This window comes from Oncorhynchus clarkii, chromosome 24, assembly GCF_045791955.1.
Source record: "Oncorhynchus clarkii lewisi isolate Uvic-CL-2024 chromosome 24, UVic_Ocla_1.0, whole genome shotgun sequence".
In the NCBI taxonomy this organism is placed as follows: Eukaryota; Metazoa; Chordata; class Actinopteri; order Salmoniformes; family Salmonidae; genus Oncorhynchus; species Oncorhynchus clarkii.
The window spans coordinates 1,362,795-1,390,553 of NC_092170.1; the positions used below are offsets into that span (position 1 = coordinate 1,362,795).

General features: G+C 43.5%; 1 protein-coding gene across 8 annotated transcripts in view; it reads left to right on the forward strand.

Moving 5' to 3' along the window:
* LOC139382490 (endothelin-converting enzyme 2-like) overlaps nt 1–27,759 on the forward strand; it is a 130,044-nt gene that overhangs the window by 49,628 nt on the left and 52,657 nt on the right. For 2 of the 8 annotated variants that reach the window (XM_071126567.1, XM_071126573.1), the window contains exons 1-2: nt 828–974; nt 1,093–1,238. The exons of 1 other annotated variant lie outside the window; for it this stretch is intronic. In XM_071126567.1, coding sequence (XP_070982668.1) covers nt 1,206–1,238 — 33 coding nt within the window. In that variant the 5' untranslated portion in view covers nt 828–974; nt 1,093–1,205. Of the gene's footprint in view, nt 1–827; nt 975–1,092; nt 1,239–6,231; nt 6,527–8,281; nt 8,306–8,671; nt 8,749–27,759 lie in introns of those variants that run through there. 5 more of the 8 variants (XM_071126569.1, XM_071126571.1, XM_071126574.1 and 2 more) reach the window with 5 other exon arrangements.

Here is a 27,759-nt window from a genome sequence, read left to right on the forward strand (position 1 = left end):
AGTCCTATATCACCTGAAAGGCCGCTCAGCAAGGAAGAAGCCACTGCTCCAAAACCACGATAATAAAGCCAGACTACGGTTTGCAACTGCACATGTGGACAAAGATCGTACTTTTTGGAGAAATGTCCTCTGGTCTGATGAAACAAAAATAGAACTGTTTGGCCATAATGGAGGAAAAAAGCCGAAGAACACCATCCCAACTCACTTTGCTCCAGGGGAGAGGTAGAGACAGCGCTGCATTTCCTATTACACTGTGACAAATACTCAGACCTAAGAGAATATTTATTTCCCAAAATTATAATTCAATACAAAGAATTTGAAACTATAAAAGATGAAGAAAAAATCTAATATTTATTTGGTGAAAAGCCAAAATGTGCAGTTTTGGCAGCCAAATATGTGTCCTTCTGCCACAACCTAAGGGACAGCCAGTGAAAAGTGCAAAGTAATGTCGATAATTTTTCCCGTTTTGTTTTGTCTTTCATACCACGTCATGTGTCTTCTCAGCCATGTTGACACTGGCTTTAATGTATTGTTGTTCTCATTAATATTGTTGTTGTAGTTGTTGTTAATGGTACTACCATGTCCATTAATACTATTATTATTGCTGTTGGTGCCACTATTTATTTATATATAAATATATATTTTATATATAAATATATATTTGTATTTTTCGATATGTATACTTTGACAATGTAAGTAATAATGAACTTGCCATGTCAATAAAGTCAATTGAATTGAAAATTGAATTGAGTGAGAGAGAGAGAGAGACAGACAGACAGACGGAGAGGGAGAGGGAGAGAGAGAGAGCGAGGGGTAGAGGGCGGAGTGTAGTCAGCAGTGTGATTGCAATCTTCCTTCTTGTTCATCCCAGGGTTGGCCGACTACACGCGTGAAAAGGCTTTTTTCCCAACATGGAAACATTCTGCTGTAGGTCTATTCTGCTTGCATTCGAGAGACACTCGTTTTGGGATTAGGTAATGTTATGCTCTGGCGCGCACAGTCCATTGCGGTCAATTGTGGTCCTAGATCAATACGGATAGATTGACATGTGTGGGTTTAGTACATATCCTTTTGTTGTTTGTTGTTCCACAGGATTTGGTAGAGCGAGAGAGATGGCTTCGCGATCCAGCCACTGGAATCGTCAGCAGCAGAGGTAGAGTGTCTCTTGCACTCGCCCAGCGGTCGATTTTGCTGTCTGTTGCACGATGAGCGTAGCTCTGCAAGATTTGCGGAACAACGTAAGTCTTGTAATGATTTGATCATCTTGTCAAACGTGATGCTACTCTTCTCATAATTTACCAGGAGACAGAGCTCCGTGGACTCGTATGTGATCGAACCCCATTGCAATCAATCACCATATTTATTTTGTTGTGTTTCTTACTGCTAAACCATTTCGCAGTCATGATTCGAATATGACATGTTTATATTCTGCACATGTTGTAGGCTATGCGGACGATAATGCTCGAGCAGATTCCCGGGTAAGCTTTGGTCCTCCTCATATCCATCCTTAAAATACTGTGTTCGGCGCTCACTGCCCGTGATGAAAATGGTGCACTTGCTCGCGCCATACAAACGTCGGTATCTTTTCATAATTTAGCAAAATACTTTCATAAGAGAAAGTGTAGCCTCAGACACCCATGCATAAATCCAGAAACACGTTTTTCCAGCATAGGCCTACATGTTATTACATGTAATAATTTGATTGTATTTATTTTAAGTTGTTAGAGAGAAGTTGCTTAGCCCAAGGCCCACACCAGTAAATATTCATAGAGAGGCTGAGGTTTTATTCATTGTCATCTCTTTAAGGGCCACACAGCCTATGGTTGAGTTGTACTGTGTTCTCTCTATCTCACTCCTGTGCTCTCTCGATCTCACTCGTGTGCATGGGCTTTAGTTTTGGCTCACACAGCTGTGGAGCTTAGGAGACACTCAGTTTGAACGCCAGTCGGTTACACTAGCACATAACAAATTTAGGCCTAACTTGTTTATTTTGAACTTCTCCATTTTGCTTTTTCATTTGTCCTCGGTTTTGAATATAATATATAGCACTTTAATCTCACTAAAAGGCTTCCTTCAGGTCTTGTATTTTGTTGACTCGGTGTGCCTTGCCCACACACTGTTGCCTATGTTGGCTGAAGTAGGCATAAGGACATGATATGGAACTGGAGTAAAGCCATGTATTTTACTATGATAACCAACACCCAGCTATTGACTGGTCACACGGGACAGGCATTTTTGTTTTGTTATGTTCAGATTCCAGACCGACAGGCTGTACCTGTTGTTGCTATGGTTCTGTTGCATTGTGTCGTTGTCACCTAAATATTATGGGATGTAAAAATGCACAACAATGACCATCTGTTCGGTATTGGAACAGTATTATGATACCAAAGTGAGATGTGAAATGTCTGTTGTGAACAGATAAGTCTATCTGGTTACAATTTGGGCTGGATAGGTCTTGTGTGTGTGTGCGTGTTTATTTCTGTGTGTGTTTATTCATGTGTGTTTGTCTGTCAACCATCAAACTGAGAGCAGGTGAAGTAGGCCTACTGCATGGGCTCTGCTTCAGGCTTATGGCTCTGTATAGACCTGTCTGTAATGTAGGCCTACGGAGCTGGAAGAGCAGTCCCCAACCACTGCCCAATATGCCGTGAATCAATTAATAGCCTGTAGTCCCCAGGGGCATTTCTGAATATCTTCATTATCTCTCTAATGAACATCATTAATAACGCAATCTGTGCACTGGGCCACAGTCAAGCAGGCTGTCGCCCGCTAGACACACTGTGCACTAACTCAACAAACTGTTACAAGGCCTCTACTGTTCCCAGTACCTGTGTTAAGAAGACCAATGGTATTTACACTGCCTCAAAGGGCTGATCTCATCACACTTTAGCATGTAGGACATCAAAGCACCTCAGGTCTGTTCCGGATAGTAGCATGCAGAGACATGCACATGTGTGTATGTCATGAAACACTTACTCGCACAGGCGTGAGTAACATAGTGTAACGACCCTGGGTTTCTAAGCGCAGAAATCGACTTTGCCGCACGAGCATGCTTTTTTGATAGCGCGCCGGACCTCGGGCTCGAAGGTCGAGTGTTCGAGACCTGCTCCCTGCTGTTTCATTACATTGGTGTCAGAAGTGATCGGACCTTGCATCCACGACAGTGCGTGTGCTTGGCCGGTGAGCGCGCTCCTGTAAGACGTAGAGCCGCAAGCTAGCGTGAGGACGCGCTCTTTGAAAGGAGGGAGTAGTGTAACGACCCTGGGTTTATAAGCGCGGAAATCGACCCTGCCGCACGAGCATGCTTTTGCAGCACAGTTGATAGCGCGCCGGACCTCGGGCTCGAAGGTTGAGGGTTCGAGACCTGCTCCCTGCCTGTTTCATTACAATACTTTTATAAACAGAGATCCATTTCCATATTTAGTCAACTTCTCTTTTGATTAACTGCCTTAATTTTGCTGGACCCCAGGAAGCAGCAGCTAATGGGGATCCATAATAAATACAAATACCCAAAGTGATTTACAGTGCAGACATACAATTTCATATTAGTGATCCCAGGGGGAATCACACCCGCAAGCCTGGCATTGCAAGCACCACGCTCTACCAATTGAGCCAAACAGGATTATTTCAAGGAAGCAGCAATGACGCACAGACATGCCGCCCTGAGGTGGTTGCTCGGTAACGGTAACACTTTACTTGAAGCGAACAGGAATAATGCGTTATCACTTGTTATAAGCATGTATGAGCATATATATAACTTATTATGAGGCATATGATGATAATAATATGTCTTAAATCAGGATCATTATGAGATGATGCTATACTATACATGCTATACATACTTACAATGTGTAGGAAATGCATCAAAAAGCATTAAAGTGACAATCCAGATTTCGAAAAGCAACAAAGCCTTCATCTCGCCACTTGTTTTGTTAAACAGCTGAGGGGGCTGGAGAAATGTAACCACTCTGAAATTCATAGACAGAGATATAGATGCAAGGACTGACCATCCATGTCATGAGATCAGCATTATATTTTTGTAACCATGTTTTTTAAGCAAAATGCATATGCATTTGTACACATTGTCATACGTCTCTGGGTGGCCTCAGTCTCAAGTAAAGTGTTAGCAGTTGCTTTGCTGTGACCAGTTGAGGGAGTGGTGGGAAAGGCCAAGCCTGAGTGGCTGGAGAAGGAGGCCCTTGAGTGACCTGAACCCGGGGTTTATCAGGGCTGGGTATCCTGTGTGTGCGTGTGTGTCCTGCCTTAGGGCGGTGGGGTGAGCCCCTTCCTGTCTGAAGCAAGACTCTCCATCTGTCCTGGCTCCATCGGCAGGGCTGGAGAGGTCAACGGTTATGTCCTAAATAGCACCCTATTTCCTACAAAGGGCTCTCCAAACATAGTGCAATACTGTATCTAGAGAAAAGTGTGCCATAATTTGAGATTTGACTAATTTATGAATAACCCTATGCAGGCTCATCATCAAGACTTGAGACAATAAGCTGATTTATTAAGATCATGTAAAACCCTCACCACTGTCATTTGTCACTAACTGTCATCCATTTTAGCCTGTGTATCCTAAATACATGCGGTCTGTGTTTCTTTTCTTTCGTCTACTGCTTTCTATTTAAATGCTCTCAGACATATTTTAAGTCCTCCCTCCTCTTCCTTCTACTTCCCTCTATTCCTCCATAACATCTCTCCTGGCCAATCTTTCTCTCTAACTCCTTGGTTGCTTGACAATGTTTCTCCCTCTCTCTCTCCATCTGTTCCACCCACCCACCAACCCACCTAACCCCCCCCCCCTCTCTCTCTCTCTCTCACTCTCACTCCCCTCTTTGTGTTTTTCCTGATCTCGTTGTTTCACAACTGTGCAGTGTATCACCTGAGATGGACAAAACAGAAGGAGAGGAGGGGTGGATAGGCATGAGGAGGTAGTTGTGGGTATGACCATATGAACTGACCAGGAAAAACTCTGGGGCCCAGTTATAACCTTAGGCCCCTGTAAGGTCACATGGTTAGGGAAAACTCAGGGCCCTATAGAAATGAGGTTAAGAAGTCATTTTTTGTGCCCTGCGTTTGGTCTACTGGATAACATCAGTGTCCTTTAGCACTTATCTGCCAGGGTCTGCATGGGATAGAATCCTCGTCCCTCCGCAACTTTGTCTCACAAATGTCTCCTCACTTCTCTGTCTACCTACACTACCCTGCCTGTGCAATAGAATACCTAAAACAAAAATAAAATAAAAATCCCCTTTTCACCTATGTGTGTTGTCATCCAACATGTACTATACGTATTACTGAGTATTTTATGTAAATGCATGTTCATATCTGTGTAGTTCCCTTGAAATTGTTATACTGTTTGTAGACTTGCGGACTGTGTATGCATGTGTGTGTGTGTGTGTGTGTGTGTGTGTGTGTGTGTGTGTATGTGAGTGTGTGTTTGACACTTGGAGAATTAAACACGGTTATTGCTCTCATGGTAAAAGTACTCAATTGTTGTATTTGAGTAAAAGTAAAGATACTTTAATAGAAAATGATTCACGTACATTTTTAATAAATAAACTCACGGGACAATTTAATCTATTTAATATTTTTTATGGACAGACATGGGCACACTCAGACATGATTTACAAACGCAGTATTTGTGTTTCGTGAGTACGCCAGGTCAGAGGCAATAGGGATTACAACACGTTAAATTGATAGATTCATATTATTGGACCATAATTCTGTGGTGCCCGGGCATTCGAAATGTAACGAGTACTTTTGGATGTCAGAGAAAGTCTATGGGGGTAATAAGTCTATATTTTCTTTCAGAATTTAATGGAGTAAATTAAAAAATATATATAAACAGTAAAGTAAAATGCAGATAAAAACGACTTAAGTAACACATGTCCTATTAAAGGAGCCACAAAGCGGGTATATCCTCGAAGCCTCTGTTATTTTCTGAAGAGACGGACATTGTCCTTTTTCTTATCCGTAATATTCTTCTTTTGTCCCCCCTCCCCATCCCCCCTCTGTCTTTCTTTCTCTCTTTCCTCCAGTCTTCTCTCCTTCCTCCCTGTCGTCTTCCCACCTTCCTTTCGGTAGAGATAGAGAGAGAAGAGAGAGGGGTAGCCTTGATGCCTAGATCAGTGACGTCATTCTCTCTCCCTGGGGAGGACTCTACTGTCTCCCTCCTTCTCCCCGTCTGCCCCTCCCTCTCTTTTACTCTCTCAATCTGCTGTTCTCTTTAATAGATGACGCACTGAAGGGGACGAGTAGGGGTCAGGGGAGGAGAGAAACAGGAGAGAGAGAGAGATTAAGAGAGAGAACGTGTCATTTTTTCAGTGTACACACACTAACAAACAGAGGAATGACATCTGTAATGTGTGTTTGTTGGACTGAGACAGAGAAAGCAAAGGGAAGAGATTTTTTGGTTTGTTTGTTTGAGCGTGTCTCTATGTGCGTGTGTGTATACGTGCATACGTGTGTGTGTATATGTACCCAATTCAACAGCCTTTTACAGATGCACATCAATTAAAGCAAGGTAAGCTTAGTGTTTCAACAACACTGGACTAATGTTGCTTATGTAAGATTTACATAATAGAGTAGCGGCAGCCTCCCCGGTTTTGTTTGTTGTGCTTGTTCATTTACAGCGCTCGCAGTGTGCTCTTGTGATGTGCGCTCAAGTGGCTAACTTCATTAGGGCAGCATTTTGTTGTCGGCAGAGAAGAGAATGTCCTTTCTGTGCGCGAGCAACAACAACAGTCATGCAGGCTCTGGCTAAAAGTAGTGCCCTATATAGGAAATAGCGTTCCATTTGGAACCTCTCTGTGGTGGGTGACTGTAACCAGGGAAGGGAAGGGAAGGGGGCGAGGACGCCCTCTAGGGGTACAGGTATGGAAGTGCACAATGACAGTGGTCACTGAACAGATGAATGGTTTGGTACACTTAGAAAAAAAGGATTCCAAAATGGTTCTTCGACTGTCCACATAGGAGAACCCTTTTTGGTTCCATGTATAACCCTTTTTGGTTTCACGTGGAACATTAAGAAAAGGTCTCTACATGGAACTGAAAAGGGTTATTCAAATAGTTATCCTATGGGGACAGTCGAAGAACCCTTTTAGGTTCTAGCTAGCACTTTTTTTTAAAGAGTGTAGAGCTCCATGCATGAATGGGCATGTTGTTATTGTCAGTACAGATACCAAATCTAGGTTTAATACATGCCACAAGTTGTAAAATGATTGCAAGAACAGGATCTCTCTCTCTCTCTCTCTCTCACTCTCTCTCTCTCTCTCTCACTCTCTCTCTCTCTCTCTCTCTCTCTCTCTCTCTCTCTCTCTCTCACTCTCTCACTCTCTCACACTCTCACACTCTCACACTCTCACACTCTCACACTCTCTCTCACACTCTCACACTCTCTCTCACACTCTCTCTCACACTCTCTCTCACACTCTCTCTCACACTCTCTCTCACACTCTCTCTCACACTCTCTCACACTCTCTCACACTCTCTCACACTCTCTCACACTCTCTCACACTCTCTCACACTCTCTCACACACTCTCACACTCTCTCTCACACTCTCTCTCACACTCTCTCACTCTCTCTCACACTCTCTCTCACACTCTCTCACACACTCTCTCACACTCTCTCTCTCACTTTGAGGAATGTGGCTTTCGTTCTCTTGCAATTGTCTGTCCTTTTTTTATAATAATGCACACAGAAGCAAGCTTGCCAAAGAAAATGGACCCCCCTCCCTTTCCCCTCTATGGGGTAAAATTACCCATCCATTTTTCTCTGTTCCTTTTCTAAGAAGTATATCAAAATCAGTTTTACTAATCTCACACTGTTTCAATCCCTATCCCTTCTTTCTATCCATCTTTCTATATTTCTAACTTTCTTTGTCCTCCCATCCCCCACCTCCTTAGCAGATTCCCGCCTCTCTTCCTTCACCCTCTCTCCCTCTCTGTCTGTCTGTCTTTCATCTCTCTCTCTCTCTCTCTCTCTCTCTCTCTCTCTCTCTCTCTTTTCTTCTCAACCCCCAGCTCATGCTGTTTGTCTGCTTTCTCTTACTCTGTAACTCGCCCTCTTTCACTCCCACTGCCTTCCTTTCACCCTCCCTTGCTCTTCAATTGCTTTGTGCTCAGTGTTTATAGTCCTTCATTAACTCTGCATAGAGGGAGAGAGTGAGAGACAAAGAAGAAAGAAAGAAAGAAAGAAAAAAGAAAGAAAGAAAGAACAAAAGAAAGAAAAAAGAAAGAAAAAGGGAGGGAGGGAGACAGAGAGAATAAGTGTAAGGACAAACTCTTGAAAACTTTATTAAAGGTAAGTAAAGCGGAAATGTTCTCATTTATCCCTCCATCTCTCTCCCCCCTCTCTCTCTCTCTCTCTTTCTCTCTCTCTCTCTCCTTCCGTCTTCCTACTTCTCTCCTATGATTGTTCTAACCTGAGAGAATAAGCTTATTGCCCATAAACCACCTTTTGACAGCTGCGCTGTGCCGGGGGTGTGTGTCAGGCTGTTGCTAAGGGCAATAAAAAAGTATGTGTCTCTGTGTGTGGGAGGGAGTTGTTGTGACTCTCTGGCTTGGGCTCATTTTCAGAGAGAAGAGAGAAAGGTCACGAATTGAAGAAAAGAGGAAAGGGAGATTGCTGAACCCTGACTTACGTTTCTGTGTCACTAGTGAGCAGCATTTGATGTGTGTGTGTGTGTGAGCAGGACTCTGCCCTCAAGTCCAGGATGCAGTGGGCTGATAGAGGGGTTTGAAATGGTAAAGGACATGGATCCTCATGCACACACACGCATGTGCGCACACACACACAGAGACACACACTACCATTTGAGGGTCCAGTGTGAGTGTCTATGAAGGTCAAACACTGAAGTGGTGAGAGAGGGACAGGGAGTGTGTTAGCTCTGAGATGTAAGCAAAGAGAGGGCCGTTATTTACTTACTGCTTCTAAGTACAACATCGGCCCACAGCTGGCTAGATCGAAACGGCTTGTATTGAGCAATAGTCCTGATTCTCACACTCAGAATATGTCTCTTTTGCCTGTGCGAAGCAGAATGTGAAATCTGACACCACTTGAAGCTGGGTTGTCCCTCCTGCCATTTCATTCACTCTTCTGACTGTCCATCAACTCCTGGCTGATTCTTATGTCACAGCCACTAACAACACATATGCCTGGAATCCTAACATCGTAACGCAGCAGGAGAGAGGGGTTTTCAGTGCTGTAGCACTGTCAGAGTTCGATTTATAGCCCATAATGTAAAATAATTCATAGATTTTAAACAAAAAATATTTTCTATTTGTCATAGACAGACAAGATTAATATGATTCGAAAGGGGAGTTCTTAACGAGTTCAGGAACTAGTTAGATCTCTGTGAGACGTTCACAGCGATGGGGCAGACGTTTTGATCGAGACCTTTTCTAACACTAAATATACAAATATGTTTTTTTATAGTTAATAGGAATGTCAAATCTTATTGTTAGTCGTTTGAAAAAATCTTAAGTAATTTGGAGCCTTATTCATACAGTTTTAAAATATTACGTATTTTTATATTTTTATCATATTTGTACTGTGTATTTGAGCTTGTGTCCTCAAAAGTGACTACACAATTTATAACTATTTTTACCAGAAAGGTGAGATTTGAACCTTTCTTGGAGTAGGCAGCATTACTAGTTACTGTTTTTGGCCCTCATTTTCCATTACATTTAGTTACATTTAAGACTTGTGACAATTCTTATGGTTCCATTTTCCCAGGCAACTTGGCAAGTCACAGCTTTAGTATTTGAAAAAAATAGCGTTTTAACCCAGGTCTGGTTTGTGTGTGTTTGTGTGTGTGTGTGTGTCTTTACTGTGTATGTGCTTGAGAGTGATGCTGGTGATTATTTGTGTTTAGTGAGGACCTCGCCCATGTCTCATGACGTCTGTGTGTCTGAGCACCTTCACTCAGGGAAGATCAGGGTCCTGGAGTAAACTGCCCCCTTCCTCCCCTTCGCTCCTCTCTTTCCCCCTTTCTGTCTGTTCCTCTCCCTTTTTTCTTTCTCTGCTTCTCTCCCTTATCGCTCTCCTTCTCTCTCTGTCCCCCCTCTTTCTCTCTTTCTGTCTGTCCCTCTCCCTTTCTATACTTCTCTCTTTATATGTCACCCTCTCTCCCTCTCTCCTCTCTCTGTCTCTCTCACTCAGTCCCTCACTAATTTTCTCTTGCTCAGTATTCTAGTCAGCAAGTCCTCCTTATCTCACCCAGTCACAGCAGGTTTAGTTTCCTTCGCTCTCTTTGCCTGTGTGTCAAAACACGAGTTTGTCAAAACATGTATGTATGTATGTTTACAATATGTGTGCATGTGAAAGTAAGTGTATAACATGATAACCGTATGTATGTGCCTGCGTGCATGCATGCGTGCCTGCATATGCGTGTGGGGGACTGTGGTGACATCTGTGGCAATACGGTGCTGAGGTGAGGTGAAGGGTGACTGTATTTCCAGCTCTTGGGGCAGAAGGCTGGGCTGTGCCAGGGTGAACTCCACCAACGCCGCTTTCCTTAAAAAACACTTCACAGGAAACCACTTCAAACAATCACATTCCGTAGAGTGAAAGTTACACACCACTCCTGCAGCTCGGGAAAACCTCTCCCTTCCCTTCGCCTCCCTCAGCATGTTTACTCTCTCAATTCAATTCAATTCAAGGGCTTTATTGGCATGGGAAACATGTGTTAACATTGCCAAAGCAAGTGAGGTAGATAATATATAAAGTGAATATATAAAGTGAAAAACAATCAAAATTAACAGTAAACATTACACATACAGAAGTTTCAAAACAATAAAGACATTACAAATGTCATATTATATATATACAGTGTTTTAACAATGTACAAATGGTTAAGGGACACAAGATAAAATAAATAAGCATAAATATGGGTTGTATTTACAATGGTGTTTGTTCTTGTGTATTCCGCCGCTGTGTACTCTCTGTGTAGGGCCAAATAGCATTCTAGTTTGCTCTGTTTTTTTGTTAATTCTTTCCAACGTGTCAAGTAATTATCTTTTTGTTTTCTCATGATTTGGTTGGGTCTAATTGTGCTGTTGTCCTGGGGCTCTGTAGGGTGTGTTTGTGTTTGTGAACAGAGCCCCAGGACCAGCTTGCTTAGGGGACTCTTCTCCAGGTTCATCTCTCTGTAGGTGATGGCTTTGTTATGGAAGGTTTGGGAATCACTTCCTTTTAGGTGGTTATAGAATTTAACGGCTCTTTTCTGGATTTTGATAATTAGTGGGTATCGGCCTAATTCTGCTCTGCATGCATTATTTGGTGTTCTACGTTGTACACAGAGGATATTTTTGCAGAATTCTGCGTGCAGAGTCTCAATTTGGTGTTTGTCCCATTTTGTGAAGTTTTGGTTGATGAGCGGACCCCAGACCTCACAACCATAAAGGGCAATGGGCTCTATGACTGATTCAAGTATTTTTAGCCAAATCCTAATTGGTATGTTGAAATGTATGTTCCTTTTGATGGCATAGAATGCCCTTCTTGCCTTGTCTCTTAGATCGTTCACAGCTTTGTGGAAGTTACCTGTGGCGCTGATGTTTAGGCCAAGGTATGTATAGTTTTTTGTGTGCTCTAGGGCAACAGTGTCTAGATGGAATTTGTATTTGTGGTCCTGGTGACTGGACCTTTTTTGGAACACAATTATTTTGCTCTTACTGAGATTTACTGTCAGGGCCCAGGTCTGACAGAATCTGTGCATAAGATCTAGGTGCTGCTGTAGGCCCTCCTTGGTTGGTGACAGAAGCACCAGATCATCAGCAAACAGCAGACATTTGACTTCGGATTCTAGCAGGGGACTTTTCTAGTGCCCGCGCCAATTCATTGATATACAGTACCTTGCGAAAGTATTCGGCCCCCTTGAACTTTGCGACCTTTTGCCACATTTCAGGCTTCAAACATAAAGATATAAAACTGTATTTTTTTGTGAAGAATCAACAACAAGTGGGACACAATCATGAAGTGGAACGACATTTATTGGATATTTCAAACTTTTTAACAAATAAAAATTGAAAAATTGGGCGTGCAAAATTATTCAGCCCCATTAAGTTAATACTTTGTAGCGCCACCTTTTGCTGCGATTACAGCTGTAAGTCGCTTGGGGTATGTCTCTATCAGTTTTGCACATCGAGAGACTGACATTTTTTCCCATTCCTCCTTGCAAAACAGCTCGAGCTCAGTGAGATTGGATGGAGAGTTTTCAGTTCTTTCCACAGATTCTCGATTGGATTCAGGTCTGGACTTTGACTTGGCCATTCTAACACCTGGATATGTTTATTTTTGAACCATTCCATTGTAGATTTTGCTTTATGTTTTGGATCATTGTCTTGTTGGAAGACCAATCTCCGTCCCAGTCTCAGGTCTTTTGCAGACTCCATCAGGTTTTCTTCCAGAATGGTCCTGTATTTGGCTCCATCCATCTTCCCATCAATTTTAACCATCTTCCCTGTCCCTGCTGAAGAAAAGCAGGCCCAAACCATGATGCTGCCACCACCATGTTTGACAGTGGGGATGGTGTGTTCAGCTGTGTTGCTTTTACGCCAAACACAACGTTTTGAATTGTTGCCAACAAGTTCAATTTTGGTTTCATCTGACCAGAGCACCTTCTTCCACATGTTTGGTGTGTCTCCCAGGTGGCTTGTGGCAAACTTTAAACAACACTTTTTATGGATATCTTTAAGAAATGGCTTTCTTCTTGCCACTCTTCCATAAAGGCCAGATTTGTGCAATATACGACTGATTGTTGTCCTATGGACAGAGTCTCCCACCTCAGCTGTAGATCTCTGCAGTTCATCCAGAGTGATCATGGGCCTCTTGGCTGCATCTCTGATCAGTCTTCTCCTTGTATGAGCTGAAAGTTTAGAGGGACGGCCAGGTCTTGGTAGATTTGCAGTGGTCTGATACTCCTTCCATTTCAATATTATCGCTTGCACAGTGCTCCTTGGGATGTTTAAAGTTTGGGAAATCTTTTTGTATCCAAATCCGGCTTTAAACTTCTTCACAAAAGTATCTCGAACCTGCCTGGTGTGTTCCTTGTTCTTCATGATGCTCTCTGCGCTTTTAACGGACCTCTGAGACTATCACAGTGCAGGTGCATTTATACGGAGACTTGATTACACACAGGTGGATTGTATTTATCATCATTAGTCATTTAGGTCAACATTGGATCATTCAGAGATCCTCACTGAACTTCTGGAGAGTTTGCTGCACTGAAAGTAAAGGGGCTGAATAATTTTGCACGCCCAATTTTTCAGTTTTTTATTTGTTAAAAAAGTTTGAAATATCCAATAAATGTCGTTCCACTTCATGATTGTGTCCCACTTGTTGTTGATTCTTCACAAAAAAATACAGTTTTATATCTTTATGTTTGAAGCCTGAAATGTGGCAAAAGGTCGCAAAGTTCAAGGGGGCCGAATACTTTCGCAAGGCACTGTATATGTTGAAGAGGGTGGGGTTTAAGCTGCATCCGTGTCTAACCCCACGACCCTGTGTGAAGAAATGTGTGTTTTTTGCCAATTTTAACCGCACACTTGTTGTTTGTGTACATGGATTTTATAATGTCGTATGTTTTACCCCCAACACCACTTTCCATCAGTGTGTATAGCAGACCCTCATGCCAAATTGAGTCGAAGGCTTTTTTGAAATCAACAAAGCATGAGAAGACTTTGCCTTTGTTTTGGTTTGTTTGGTTGTCAATTAGGGTGTGCAGGGTGAATACATGGTCTGTTGTACGGTCATTTGGTAAAAAGCCCATTTGACATTTGCTCAGTACATTGTTTTCATTGAGGAAATGTACATCTGCTGTTAATGATAATGCAGAGGATTTTCCCAAGGTTACTGTTGACACATGTTCCACGGTAGTTATTGGGGTCAAACTTTTGTGGATTGGGGTGATCAGTCCTTGGTTCCAAATATTGGGGAAGATGCCAGAGCTAAGTATGATGTTAATAAAGAGTTTTAGTATAGCCAATTGGAATTTGTTGTCTGTATATTTGATAATTTCATTGAGGATACCATCAACACCACAGGCCTTTTTGGGTTGGAGGGTTTTTATTTTGTCCTGTAACTCATTCAATGTAATTGGAGAATCCAGCGGGTTCTGGTAGTCTTTAATAATTGATTCTAAGATCTGTATTTGATCATGTATATGTTTTTGCTCTTTATTCTTTGTTATAGAGCCAAAAAGATTGGAGAAGTGGTTTACCCATACATCTCCATTTTGGATAGATAATTCTTTGTGTTGTTGTTTGTTTAGTGTTTTCCAATTTTCCCAGAAGTGGTTAGAGTCTATGGATTCTTCAATTGCATTGAGCTGATTTCTGACATGCTGTTCCTTCTTTTTCCGTAGTGTATTTCTGTATTGTTTTAGTGATTCACCATAGTGAAGGCGTAGACTCAGGTTTTCCAGGTCTCTATGTTTTTGGTTGGACAGGTTTCTCAATTTCTTTCTTAGATTTTTGCATTCTTCATCAAACCATTTGTCATTATTGTTAATTTTCTTCGGTTTTCTATTTGAGATTTTTAGATTTGATAGGGAAGCTGAGATGTCAAATATACTGTTAAGATTTTCTACTGCCAAGTTTACACCTTCACTATTACAGTGGAACGTTTTACCCAGGAAATTGTCTAAAAGGGATTGAATTTGTTGTTGCTTAATTGTTTTTTGGTAGCTTTCCAAACGGCATTCCTTCCATCTATAGCATTTCTTAATGTTACTCAGTTCCTTTGGCTTTGATGCCTCATGATTGGGTATTGCTCTGTTTAAGTAGACTGTGATTTTGCTGTGGTCTGATAGGGGTGTCAGTGGGCTGACTGTGAACGCTCTGAGAGACTCTGGGTTGAGGTCAGTGATAAAGTAGTCTACAGTACTACTGCCAAGAGATGAGCTATAGGTGTACCTACCATAGGAGTCCCCTCGAAGCCTACCGTTGACTATGTACATACCCAGCGTGCGACAGAGCTGCAGGAGTTGTGACCCGTTTTTGTTGGTTATGTTGTCATAGTTGTGCCTAGGGGGGCATATGTGGGAGGGAATGCTGTCACCTCCAGGCAGGTGTTTGTTCCCCTTTGTGCTGAGGGTGTCAGGTTCTTGTCCGGTTCTGGCATTTAGGTCGCCACAGACTAGTACATGTCCCTGGGCCTGGAAATGATTGATTTCCCCCTCCAGGATGGAGAAGCTGTCTTCATTAAAATATGGGGATTCTAGTGGGGGGATATAGGTAGCACACAGGATGACATTTTTCTCTGTTAGGATAATTTCCTTTTGAATTTCTAGCCAAATGTAGAATGTTCCTGTTTTGATTAATTTAATGGAGTGAGTTAGGTCTGCTCTATACCAAATTAGCATACCCCCTGAGTCCCTTCCCTGTTTCACACCTGGTAGTTTGGTGGATGGGACTACCAGCTCTCTGTAACCTAGAGGGCAACCAGTGGGTCCGTCTCCTCTATACCAGGTTTCTTGCAGGATGACAATGTCTGTATTACTGATTTCTTTGGTGAAGTCCGGGTTTCTGCTCTTTAGGCCAAAGGCAGATGACCTCAGGCCTTGGATATTCCAGGATGATATAGTGAAGGCTTTTTGTTCCATAGAGTGTCCAATGTTGTTGGTCGTGGTTTGGCCTCAGGCCAGTAAGTGTGAGCAGAACCTGGGGTGTGGATGTGTCTGGGTGTACTGTGGTCTGGATGTAATTCCTCTTGGCGTGGGTCCTCTATGTGTAGGTCCAGGGGGGGGGGGTCCTGCAGGTCTGGGAGGGTGTCTCGCTGGTCAGGGTGGGGTGTCTATTGATCTTTTGCTCCTGTGTGAAGTGTTGGGGATACATTTGAGAGCGATGTCCTTTAGAGTCCGGGCAAAGGTGGGCACTGCTGCCTTGTAGAGGTGGACCTGGTCATAGAGGCTGTTCAAGTCCAGGGTGGAGTGGTGGGCCAGGAAAACATTTGGTTTTGAGGCACAGTCACAGGAAATACTTGCGTTTACCTGCTGTATTGTGGCAGGGTGGAAGTCTTTTCGTGGTAGCAGGGTGGAGACCACTTGTGCGTTGGGGAAAGTAGAAGAAGCCTTTTCAATCACTCCCTTCAGTGCTGTGGCCACCCTTTCCTGCTGTGCTCTCGGGTCGTTTGTGCCTGTGTGTATTATTATGTGGCTGGGTGAACCTAGTTGGTCCTCAGACAGAAGGTTGAGGGCGTGCTGGGTGTTTGGACACCAGAGTTTAGACACACTGTGTTTGGGAAAAAGTTGTTTTTCTTCTATATATTTCCCATTTGAGTCCATAAGGAGTACAATCTGTGTCTTGTGTTTGTCCTCAGTGGGTGTGAGGGGGTTGTCAGAAGGGCTATCAGGGTGGCTGACAGGGGGGGTACTCAGAGGGGGTGAGAGCCGCTGGGCTTGTGGTTCTTCATTTGTCTGTTCTGCTGTGATGTCGACTCTATGGTCAGGGTCTGGGGTGGGCTGTTCTGCTGGCTTCTCTGTGGGGGTGGCCACCTCTCTAGTGGGTTGTTCTGTCACACGCTGTCCCCCTCAACCTCCCCTCCGTCCCCCTCACCCTCACCCTCTCCCTCTCCTCCATCCCCCTCAACCTCTTCTCCACCAGCAGTATGATCCTCTCCTCTAATGCTCTGTTCTTCTCCTGATTCTGCTCTTTCACCTGTTGAAGTTGTCTCACCACAGTCCAGAGTGCAGATAGGTCTCTGTCCACCTCCAGCTATCCGGGTTTGGTTAAGGGGGTGTTGTTGTCTGGGTCTGTGCTGACTGAAGTGTAATCACCTGCTGTTCCAGCTCCACCTGTCTTACCTCCAGCTGAGTGAATTTGTCCTTCATTTCAATGAGGGAGTGGTAATCTGTGCTGGGAGGTTGACTCTCCGCTGGGGGTTGCTCGTCTGTGGGGTTACATAATGAAGAGGTCTGGTCTGACCCGCTCGGGGTGGGGGTATCTTTATCAAGGGAGAGTTTCTCCTGCTGGGCTAATTCTTTGAGTAGGTGAAAGTCCAGCTGAAACTGTTTGGGGTTACCCTGTACCATTACTGTTACTTATAGATATTTATATTACCTGACTCAGAGTCCTCGTTATCAAGTATCCTGAGTTTCCACCCCTCGTTAACCCCCCCTCTCTTAACAAAGGGGTAGTGTGCTAATATAGCACTGTGCCATGCCAGGGGATGGTTTGTGTGGAAGATAAGGTTGCTGATGTTCCCATTTTTGTAATAGTCAGCAAAAAGTGTCTCTTGATTTTCCATAAGGAGCTTAATTTTGTAATCTTTTCTTGCCTTATCATTCTTTACATGCACAGGGTACTGTATTTTAATTACCTCTGAACAGCGGGAGGGAGCTTCTAAGGCCTCTCCATTTGGTTGGGGTAGACTGTGTGACTCTCCTGCCATTGTTGGGCTATGTTGGGCTCTCTCTCTCTCTCTCTCTCTCACTCACTCACTCACTCACTCACTCACTCACTCACTCACTCACTCACTCACTCACTCATTCCCTGACTTAGGTCACTTCATTTTAAGAATGTGACATGTCAGAATAATAGTAGAGAGAATGATTTATTTCAGCTTTTATTTCTTTCATAACATTCCCTGTGGATCAGAAGTTTACATACACTCAATTAGTATTTGGTAGCATTGCCTTTAAATTGTGTAACTTGGGTCAAACCTTTCGGGTAGCCTTCCACAAGCTTTCCACAGTAAGTTGGGTGAATTTTGACCCATTCCTCCTGACAGAGCTGGTGTAACTGAGTCAGGTTTGTAGGCCTCGTCGCTTTTTCACTTCTTCCCACAAATTTTCTGTAGGATTGAGGTCAGGGCTTTGCGATGGCCATTCCAATGCCTTGACTTTGTTGTCCTTAAGCCATTTTTCCACAACTTTGAAAGTATGCTTGGGGTCATTGTCCATTTGGAAGACCCATTTGCGACCAAGCTTTAACTTCCTGACTGATGTTGCTTCAATATATCCACATAATTTTCCTTCCTCAAAATGATGCCATCTATTTTGTGAAGCTCACCAGTCCCTCCTGCAGCAATGCACCCTCACAACATGATGCTGCCACCCCCGTGCTTCCCAGTTGGGATGTTGTTATTCGGCTTGCAAGCTCCCCCCTTATTCTTCCAAACTTAACGATGTCCATTATGGCCAAACAGTTCTATTTTTGTTTCATCAGACCAGAGGACATTTCTCCAAAAAGTATGATCTTTGTCCACATGTGCAGTTGCAAACCATAGTCTCGCTTTATTATCGTGTTTTTGGAGCAGTGGCTTCTTCCTTGCTGAGCGGCCTTTCAGGTTATGTCGATATAGGACTTGTTTTACTGTGGATATAGATACTTTTGTACCTGCTTCCTCCAGCATCTTTATGAGGTCCTTTGCTGTTGTTCTGGGATTGATTTGCACTTTAACACCAAAGTACGTTCATCTCTAGGAGACAGAACGTGTCTCCTTTCTGAGCAGTATGACGGTTGCGTGGTCCCATGGTGTTTATCCTTGTGTACTATTGTTTGTACAGATGAACGTGGTACCTTAAGGCATTTGGAAATTGCTCCCAAGGACAACCCAGGCTTGTGTAGGTCTACCATTTTCTTTCTGATGTCTTGGCTGATTTCTTTTGATTTTCCCATGATGTCAAGCAAAGAGGCACTGAGTTTGAAGGTAGGCCTTGAAATACATCCCCAGGTAGACCTCCAATTGACTCAAATTATGTCAATTAGCCTATCAGAAGCTTCTAAAGCCATCAAATTTTACAAGCTGTTTCAAGGCACAGTCAACTCAGGGTATGTAAACTTCTGACCCACTAGAATTGTGATACAGTGAATTATAAGTGAAGTAATCTGTCTGTAAACAATTGTTGGAAAAATGACTTGTGTCATGCACAAAGTAGATGTCCTAATCGACTTGCCAAAACTATAGTTTGTTAACGAGACTTCCGACTTCAACTGTACTCCAACTGCACTAAATAGGAAATAGGGTGTAATTTGGCACGAAGATTGGGTCTTATACCAGGCCACAGTTTAAGATCTTATAACAATATACCCACTACCTAGGCAACGAAGTGTGCTCAGTATCTATAGTTTGGGGTTTTGTTGATGACTCATAGGCTCTTACTGTGTAAGATGCAGTTTCTTTTGGAAGAGACTAAGGTTTACCAGGCATACCATGAATTAGGCCTCCCGAGTGGCGCAGCGGTCTAACATGCTGACCACACCGCTCGTGTCGCAAAATAAATGTACACATACGTGTTATTCAATCACTGCACCCACACTGCTTGCGGCCGTCAGCGAGCGTCTGCGTGGCCAGGCACTAAAATAGAAATTGGTTCTATTTGTGACACTCAACGCGCTGCAAGTTCGGTCTCTCCCATCTCCTCATTGGTTTTCAGGAGCATATACCCACGTGGGTGATTAAAAGATTAACTTAGGTCCGCACTCCGGTAGGTTGTAGTAATGCTGTAAATTTGGTTGCCAACCACCATATATAGTCCAAAGAAGAAAAAGAAGCCTTGAGGAAGGTTGAGAGATGATGAGAAACGAATTCGGTTTACCTTTTTATCTGTGGATTAAGTTGAGTTGAGGACCTTGTGCATTTCAGGTAAAATAACAACCCAATGTTGATATACCAGGACAAATTAGCTAACAACAGCAAGCTAGCTAGCTAAATTACCATAAATGTTTAATCCTTTTTGACCTGTCCTCAAAATAATATAGTTTGTTTGTTTTGTGTTGATATTTCAACCTGTGTGTCCTGATCGCTTCTAGAGTGGGTGAACCAAAAAAAAAATCTCGACATGGTGCACACGAACGCACACGTGCATCTGGTTTGGTCAGCATGTAAGGCAGTGCATCACAGTCCTTGAGGCGTCACTACAGACCCAGGTTAGGTCCCAGACTGTGTCACAGCCCGCCATGATCGGGAGACGGTAACAGCATGAGGCAGCGCACAATTGGCCCTGCGTCGTCCGGGTTAGGGGAGGAGTTGGCCGGCCGGGATTTCCTTGTCTCATCACGCTCCAGCGACTTCTTGGGGCTCCTGCAAGCTGACTTTGTTTGCCAGACAGTGTTTCCTCCGACACATTGGTGTGGCTGGCTTCTGGGTTAAGCAAGCAGTGTGTCAAGAAGCAGTGCGGCTTGACAGGGTCGTGTTTCGGAGGACGCATGGCTCTTGGAGAGGAGAGGAGAGGAGAGGGGAACATGGTCAATGGGTGTGATGTGGGTGGATGAAAGGAAGGTTTTGTAACCTATTAGAAAGGTCATACAGAGAGTACTTTGCGTGCAAGTGTGTGTGTAGATGTGTGTGAGTGCGTGCGTGTGTCTCAGGGCATTTTCGTAAAAGTACTCTATAAGGAACCATTTCTTGATTCAGATGTACTATTTTGAGGATGTGGGTGTTGTCATAAAGAAAGAGAGAGTCAGAACAAATATCATTCACCTACTCTGTATGTGTGTGTGTGTGTGTGCTTGCGTGCATGCGTGTAGGGCCATTCACTAGAAAAAAGGGATGTTAGTCTCCTTGTCAGTGTTTTTTTTTTTTACAGATGGCCATCCACAAAGCTCCTAACATCTGTTCCACACTATCCCATTTATCCCATCAGGTCAATGATTAGCCCATAGCAGTTGGCTTTAATGGGCTGCCATGATTTTTTCCTCTGTATTGTGGCCATTGCCTTGGTGCACACACATACACACCATTATCAATAGTCTCTAAGGTCTCTACGTAGACTTTCATCTGAAGCCATTCTTGTTATTATTATGATTTTGCTATTGTAAATGTTTGTAGGCTTATGTAGCCAAATTGTATCTATGGTCGTACGCTATCCATTAATGTTTTTTTGTATGCTATTTTAAAATATGAGAATTATCCAATGATATCAGGCCACACCCGGCCGTGATTACAGAACCCTGTGTGTGTCTTTTGACACTGTATAAACGAGTCACCCCGCAATGTTTGTCATTATACCCTGATGAAGACAGCTTGACTTAAATGTTTTTGCATCTGAGCTCCTAGAGTGTGCGGCCCTCCTTTATTTTTTAAATTGGTCAGCATGTAAGGCATTGCATCACAGTGCTTGCGGCTTCACTACAAACCAGGGTTTGATCCCAGGTAGTGTTTACAGCCCGCCATGACCGGGAGACGGTCACAGCACGAGACGGCGCACAATTGGCCCTGCGTCGTCCGGGTTAGGTGAGGGTTTGGCCGGCCGGCCGGGATATCCTTATCCTTGTCTCATCACACTCCAGCAACTCCTTGTGGCGTGCCGGGCTCCTGCAATCTGACTTCGGTTGCCAGACATTGTTTCCTCCGACACATTGGTGTGGCTGGCTTCCGGGTTAATAAACTATAATATTTCATACAGATGTTCAAGAAAAATTACAAGTGCGCGTCTTCTTCCAACTGTGACTCCCGGTGCCAAAACTCAAAATTCTTCCTCGTTTGGGAAGAAACAAGCCTGAAACCTTGAACAAAGACGGTTGACAGCTAGTGGAAGACATAGGAATTGCAATCTGGGAGCCAGATTTAACATTGTCCCTATACGTTGTAATGGAAGAGCATCGGATCTCAAAAAAACCCATTCTGATTGGTTTTTCTTTGGATATTCTCCTACCATATAGTCTCATGTATTATTTAAACATTTCTACAAACTTCAAATAGTTTTCTATCCAATGCTACCAATTATATGCATATCCTGGCTTCTGTGCTTGAGTAACAGGCAGTTTACTTTGGGCACGTCAGTCAGACAGGAAGTAGAGTAAAATAGACCTTAGGCTGAAGAAGTTTTAAGCAAGCAGTATGTAAAGAAGCAGTGCGGCTTGGCAGGGTTGTGCTTCGGAGTACGCATGGCTCTTGACCTTCGCCTCTTCCGAGTCCGTATCCAATTGAATGTCACGAAATTGGGGAGAAAAAGGGGTAAAAGTACAACAACAAAAATATTATAATAATGCTATGAATAGAGCTGACATGATTCCCTACTCTGTATGTATGCACAGCCTAGAACGATAGTCTGTTTTGTGGGGATGGCTTTAGATAGGATAGGGGTTGATGAGTGGTGAGGAGAGGAGAGGAGAGGGGAACATGGTCAATGGGTGTGATGTGGGTGGATGAAAGGAAGGTTTTGTAACCTATTAGAAAGGTCATACAGAGAGTACTTTGCGTGCAAGTGTGTGTGCAGATGTGTGTGAGTGCGTACGTGTGTCTCAGGGCATTTTTGTAAAAGTACTCTATAAGGAACCATTTTTTGATTCAGATGTACTATTTTGAGGATGTGGGTGTTGTCATGAAGAAAGAGAGAACCAGAACAAATATCATTCACCTACTCTGTGTGTGTGTGTGTGTGTGTGTGTGTGTGTGTGTGTGTGTACATGCGTGTTAGGCCATTCACTGTAGAAAAAAGGGATGCTAGTCTTTTTTTCTTATAGATCTGTAGTGTAGTGTTTTTTTTTACAGATGGCCATCCACAAAGCTCAGTGCCACACCATCCCATTTATCCCATCAGGTCAATCAATAGCCAATAGCAGATGGCTTTAATGGGTTGCCATTGTTTTTTCCTCTGTATTGTGGCCATTGCCTTGGTGCACACACATACACACCATTATCAATAGGCCATCATCGTCACGATAGAAACTTAGTTGGTTTCATTAGTAGCCTGAGCCGTTATCCTCATCCATCAGTTTACATCAAGAACACTAACCCAGTCTTATCTATAACCCAGTCTCTGTATCTTATCTACAGAGCACACACACTCACTCTGTGTCACACACACATGCACATACTTGCACGCATACATGCACGCACGCACGCACCACCAATTACGCACCACTAATACAATCTGTATTGCGGTTCCCCCTTTGTTAGTCATGTATTGGTTCCATCCAGCCACCCACAACACCAGCATCATACACATCATACACTGAATCTCCTCCCTCCCATACAGCCTTCTACTTTATGACTAACTTCTCTTCCCATCCCGTTCATTATTAACCTGGTGAGAAGGGTCTGCTGGGAGGCAGGCTGTGGGAAGGGGATCCAGGGAGGAACATCATCAGGTGGGGACCAGAGTGAGAATAGCTACAGACAGCAAGTGTGTGTGTGACTGCTTCTGGTGAGGAACTGTTGTTTTATGTCTCTTTGCTCCCCTTAGTTTGTCTTGTCTTGTTATACACAGGTTTGGGATTTGTTGGTTTTGTTACGTGTGTTGTTTTTAGAGGAGATTATTTAGAAGTGATGGGGCTCGCTGGTGACATCCAGAACAATGCAGAGGAAGATGCTAGTTGTGTGTGTGTGTGTGTGTGTGTGTGTGTGTGTTAGAGAGAGAGATACAGAGAGGAAGAGATACAGAGAGAGAGAGAGAGAGAGTGAGGGGAGCATGTCTAAAGGACAAACTTACTAAGCAGAAGGTTTTCCTGTTGGTTGGTCGACATGTGACAGTACAATATGATTACAGTGCGAAGCTAACAGACATAAATGATCAAATACCCAGGAAAAGCTCTTCTCGGAAAAATAAAAATGTCTCCTAAAAAAATGACACAAGTGAGAGAAAGATAAAGAAAAAAGGGGAAATGGCACATAATGTGTCAGGTGAATCAGTGTAATATCCCAGCGGGCAAAATCGGTTGCAAGTACATTTTTTATGATGTCATCTGTTGGATTGGATACTAGTTGTATATGGACGTTTTGTTAACATCCTTTTCTGGTTGTAATCTGGTTATCTGACCTGATAACATCCAAAATATTAATGTCTTTCACATGACTTCTTGATCTCTAAATGAAGCAGACGTCTTAAGCTGGTTGCAGAGACCTAATTGGCTGTTATATAAACTCAGCAAAAAAAGAAACGTCCCTTTTTCAGGACCCTGTCTTTCAAAGATAATTCATAAAAATCCAAAATCCACTGTTTCCCATGCTTGTTCAATTAATCATAAAAAAGTAATGAACATGCACCTCTGGAACAGTCGTTAAGACACTAACAGCTTACAGGCGGTAGGCAATTAAGGTCACAGTTATGAAAACTTAGGACACTTAAGAGGCCTTTCTACTGACTCTGAAAAACACCAAAGAAAGATGCCCAGGGTCCCCGCTCATCTGCGTGAACGTGCCTTAGGCATGCTGCAAGGAGGCATGAGGACTGCAGATGTGGCCAGGACAATAAATTGCAATGTCCGTACTGTGAGATGCCTAAGACAGCGCTACAGGGAGACAGGATGGGCAGCTGATCGTCCTCACAGTGGCGGACCACGTGTAACAACACCTGCACAGAATTGGTACATCCAAACATAACACCTGCGGGACAGGTGCAGGATGGCAACAACTGCCCGAGTTACACCAGGAACACACAATCCCTCCATCAGTGCTCAGACTGTCCGTAATAGGCTGAGAGAGGTTGGACTGAGGGCTTGTAGTCCTGTTGTAAGGCAGGTCCTCACCAGACATCACCGGCAACAACGTCACCTATGGGCACAAACCCACCATCACTGGACCAGACAGGACTGGCAAAAAGTGTTCTTCACTGACGAGTCGCGGTTTTGTCTCACCAGGGGTGATGGTCGGATTCGCGTTTATCATCGAAGGAATGAGCATTACACCAAGGAGCGGGATCGATTTGGAGGTGGAGGGTCGTCATGGTCTGGGGTGGTGTGTCACAGCATCATCAAACTGAGCTTGTTGTCATTACAGGCAATCTCAACGCTTTGCGTTACAGGGAAGACATCCTCCTCCTCATGTGGTACCCTTCTTGCAGGTTCATCCTGACATGACCCTCCAGCATGACATGACCCTCCAGCATGACAATGCCACCAGCCACACTGCTCTTTCTGTGCAAGATTTCCTGTAAGACAGGAATGTCAGTGTTCTGCTATGGCCAGAGAAGAGCCCAGATCTCAATCCCATTGAGCACTTCTGGGACCTGTTGGATGGGAGGGTGAGGGCTAGGGCCATTCCCCCCAGAAATGTCCTGGAACTTGCAGGTGCCTTGGTGGAAGAGGGTAACATCTCACAGCAAGAACTGGCAAATCTGGTGCAGTCCATGAGGAGTTGTTGCACACTTTTGATTTGCCCCCCCCCCCCCCTTTATTCAGGGACACATTATTCCATTTCTGTTAGTCACATGTCTGTGGAACTGTCAGTTTATGTCTCAGTTTTTGAATCTGGTTATGTTGATGCAAATATTTACACTTAAAGTTTGCTGAAAATAAATGCAGTTGACAGTGAGAGGACGTTTCTTTTTTTGCAGAGTTTAGTTTATTTTCAACCAGAAAACTAGTTTACAACCAGAAAGTGTTGTCATACATTTTTCCAGCTGGAATGATTCTTACACTTTCCAAACTACCTTTTGAAGGGACACTTTGTGCTTATGTCAGTTGTGCCCTTTCTGAACCTTGTTCATGAGTAATGTTCTCATGGAGACAATGGCTCATTACGACCCTTCCCACTTAGGTTCCATCTGTGATCTGTTCCTTTTAGATCCTAACATTTACCTTTAGAGAGAATGTTGTTTAGACGAGTTTGGAAGTTTATTGTTTGGAACGTCATCCCTGAGCTCGTCTTCCATACATGTGTCGTGTCTTTGGCTATGCCGGATTAAGTGATATGACATGCTATTCTATAAAATAATTTATCCATTAATATTACCTGATTGAGCTAATCATGTAAATGTAATTAACTAGAGAGTCGGGCACCACAAAATAATATTTATAGAGATGTTATCTTCCGAATAAACTCTTAAAGACCTAGTAATATGTTACATCAATAGCAGTCAATATTAATCGTCATCTTAATTCAGTCTCATTTGAAAGTTGTAAATTCTTGGTTATCTGCACGAACCCTTGCTAACAAGTTGAATCAGCAATACAAAATTGGGTTTAATTATTTATTTACTAAATACCTAACTAATGACACAGAATTACACATACACATAATTAAATCATAACTTGATTACAAATTACGTCATAAAAGAAAACGTCCCAGAACAGATATGACAACTGGTTACACAAAAGAAAAGGGCTGGGTTTGAGTGAAAGAGCGGGAAGACTGAGGAACAAAGGGCGAAGCTGTGCTATCGTAAATACAGAATCTTATGCATTTTAAATTACCGCCCATTTGGAAAAGGAAAATGCAGAAAATATTTACTCTGAGCTGCGCTTCGGTAGGTTGGTGGTAAATGGAAGGCCATGTTGCCCAACTGAGTCCTTTGTCCTTTGAAGAATGTCTCTGCTGGTAAATTGCATACGTTGTAGTAACGTCGTTGTATGGTAGATGGGATACTCTGTCTGTTCCTTCCTAACCTGCTGTTGCTAACTCAACGGCTAGGAGGTAGTTCATATCATTCGCAACCAAACCTCACGCTGATGTTGGCTTCGATCTGTAGTTATTATCTGAACCATTCTGACACTGGTCCGTCGTCCTCACATCCTCGGAACAGGAGGTTATATTGTCGTCAAGGGTTTATATAGGAAGGGACAGGAGGGCGTGTTTGAAAGGTTTTATAGCCCATGTCCCTTCACAGGGGCGGGCCACTGATTGAGCAGAGCCCAACTTTATGAAAACCCAAATCTCACATTTTAGAAACTAAAATCAAATTTCATCCCATCACGAATCATTTCATATTCAAACATTTATATTGAACAACAATTCCATGTGAATCCGATAACTCTGTGTAGACTTTCCACTGTAGAGTTTATGTCATCTTATCATTGATGAAAATGTCTCTGATGACAACCGAACTGACATCATATTCATTAAGTACCACCGCATATGTTCAATTCATCGGATTACCAGAATATAGTTAATTTCCCCCCACCTTCTGATGTTCCCAGAATCTCTATGTTAACCAAGGGTTTTGGAAATGTAACATCAGTAGGGTAGATAGAGGAAAAAGGGGGGGAAGAGGTATTTATGACTGTCATAAACCTAACCCCAGGCCAACGTCATGACACATGTCATTCCAGCATGGGGGCATTCTTAGACAGTGTCATACAGACTGTTACGCGGAGTGGAAATAGGAAAACCAAGAGCAGACTCAGATGAGGAGACTGGGATGAAGTAACCAAGGTATTTATTGAAACACAGGGGGAAGATGGAGTGCAGGCCAGGGGAATCTCGGGCAGTTTGCAGGAAACCAGTTGCGGAGGCTGAGGTTGGAGCGAGAGGGGTTGGGACAGAGTAAGCAGGTCCGAAGGGGAATCCAAGGGAGCAGTAGAGTGGGGAATCCAGAGCAAGGTAGCAGGATGAGGAGATGTAGAGCGGGCAGAACTGTAGTGAAGAGGAAAACCGTGTCAGGCAAGGAAAACAGGCACAACAGGATCTAAATAGTAACAAACGGCTAGAAACAGACTGACTGAGCAGTGATTACGATCTGGCAGTGTGGAAGTGGCAGGACTGAGTATTTGTAGAGGTATTGATTATGGAACAGGTGGCAGCTGAGAGAGAGAGAGAGAGAGAGAGAGAGAGAGAGAGAGAGAGAGAGAGAGAGAGAGAGAGAGAGAGAGAGAGAGAGAGAGAGAGAGAGAGAGAGAGAGAGAGAGAGAGAGAGAGAGAGAGAGAGAGAGAGAGAGAGAGAGAGAGAGAGAGAGAGAGAGAGAGAGAGAGAGAGAGAGAGAGAGAGAGAGAGAGAGAGAGAGAGAGAGAGAGAGAGAGAGAGAGAGAGAGAGAGAGAGAGAGAGAGAGAGAGAGAGAGAGATCCAATTCATCCCAAACGTGTTCGCTGGGGTTGAGGTCAGGGCTCTGTGCAGGCCAGTCAAGTTCTTCCGCACCGATCTCGACAAATCATTTCT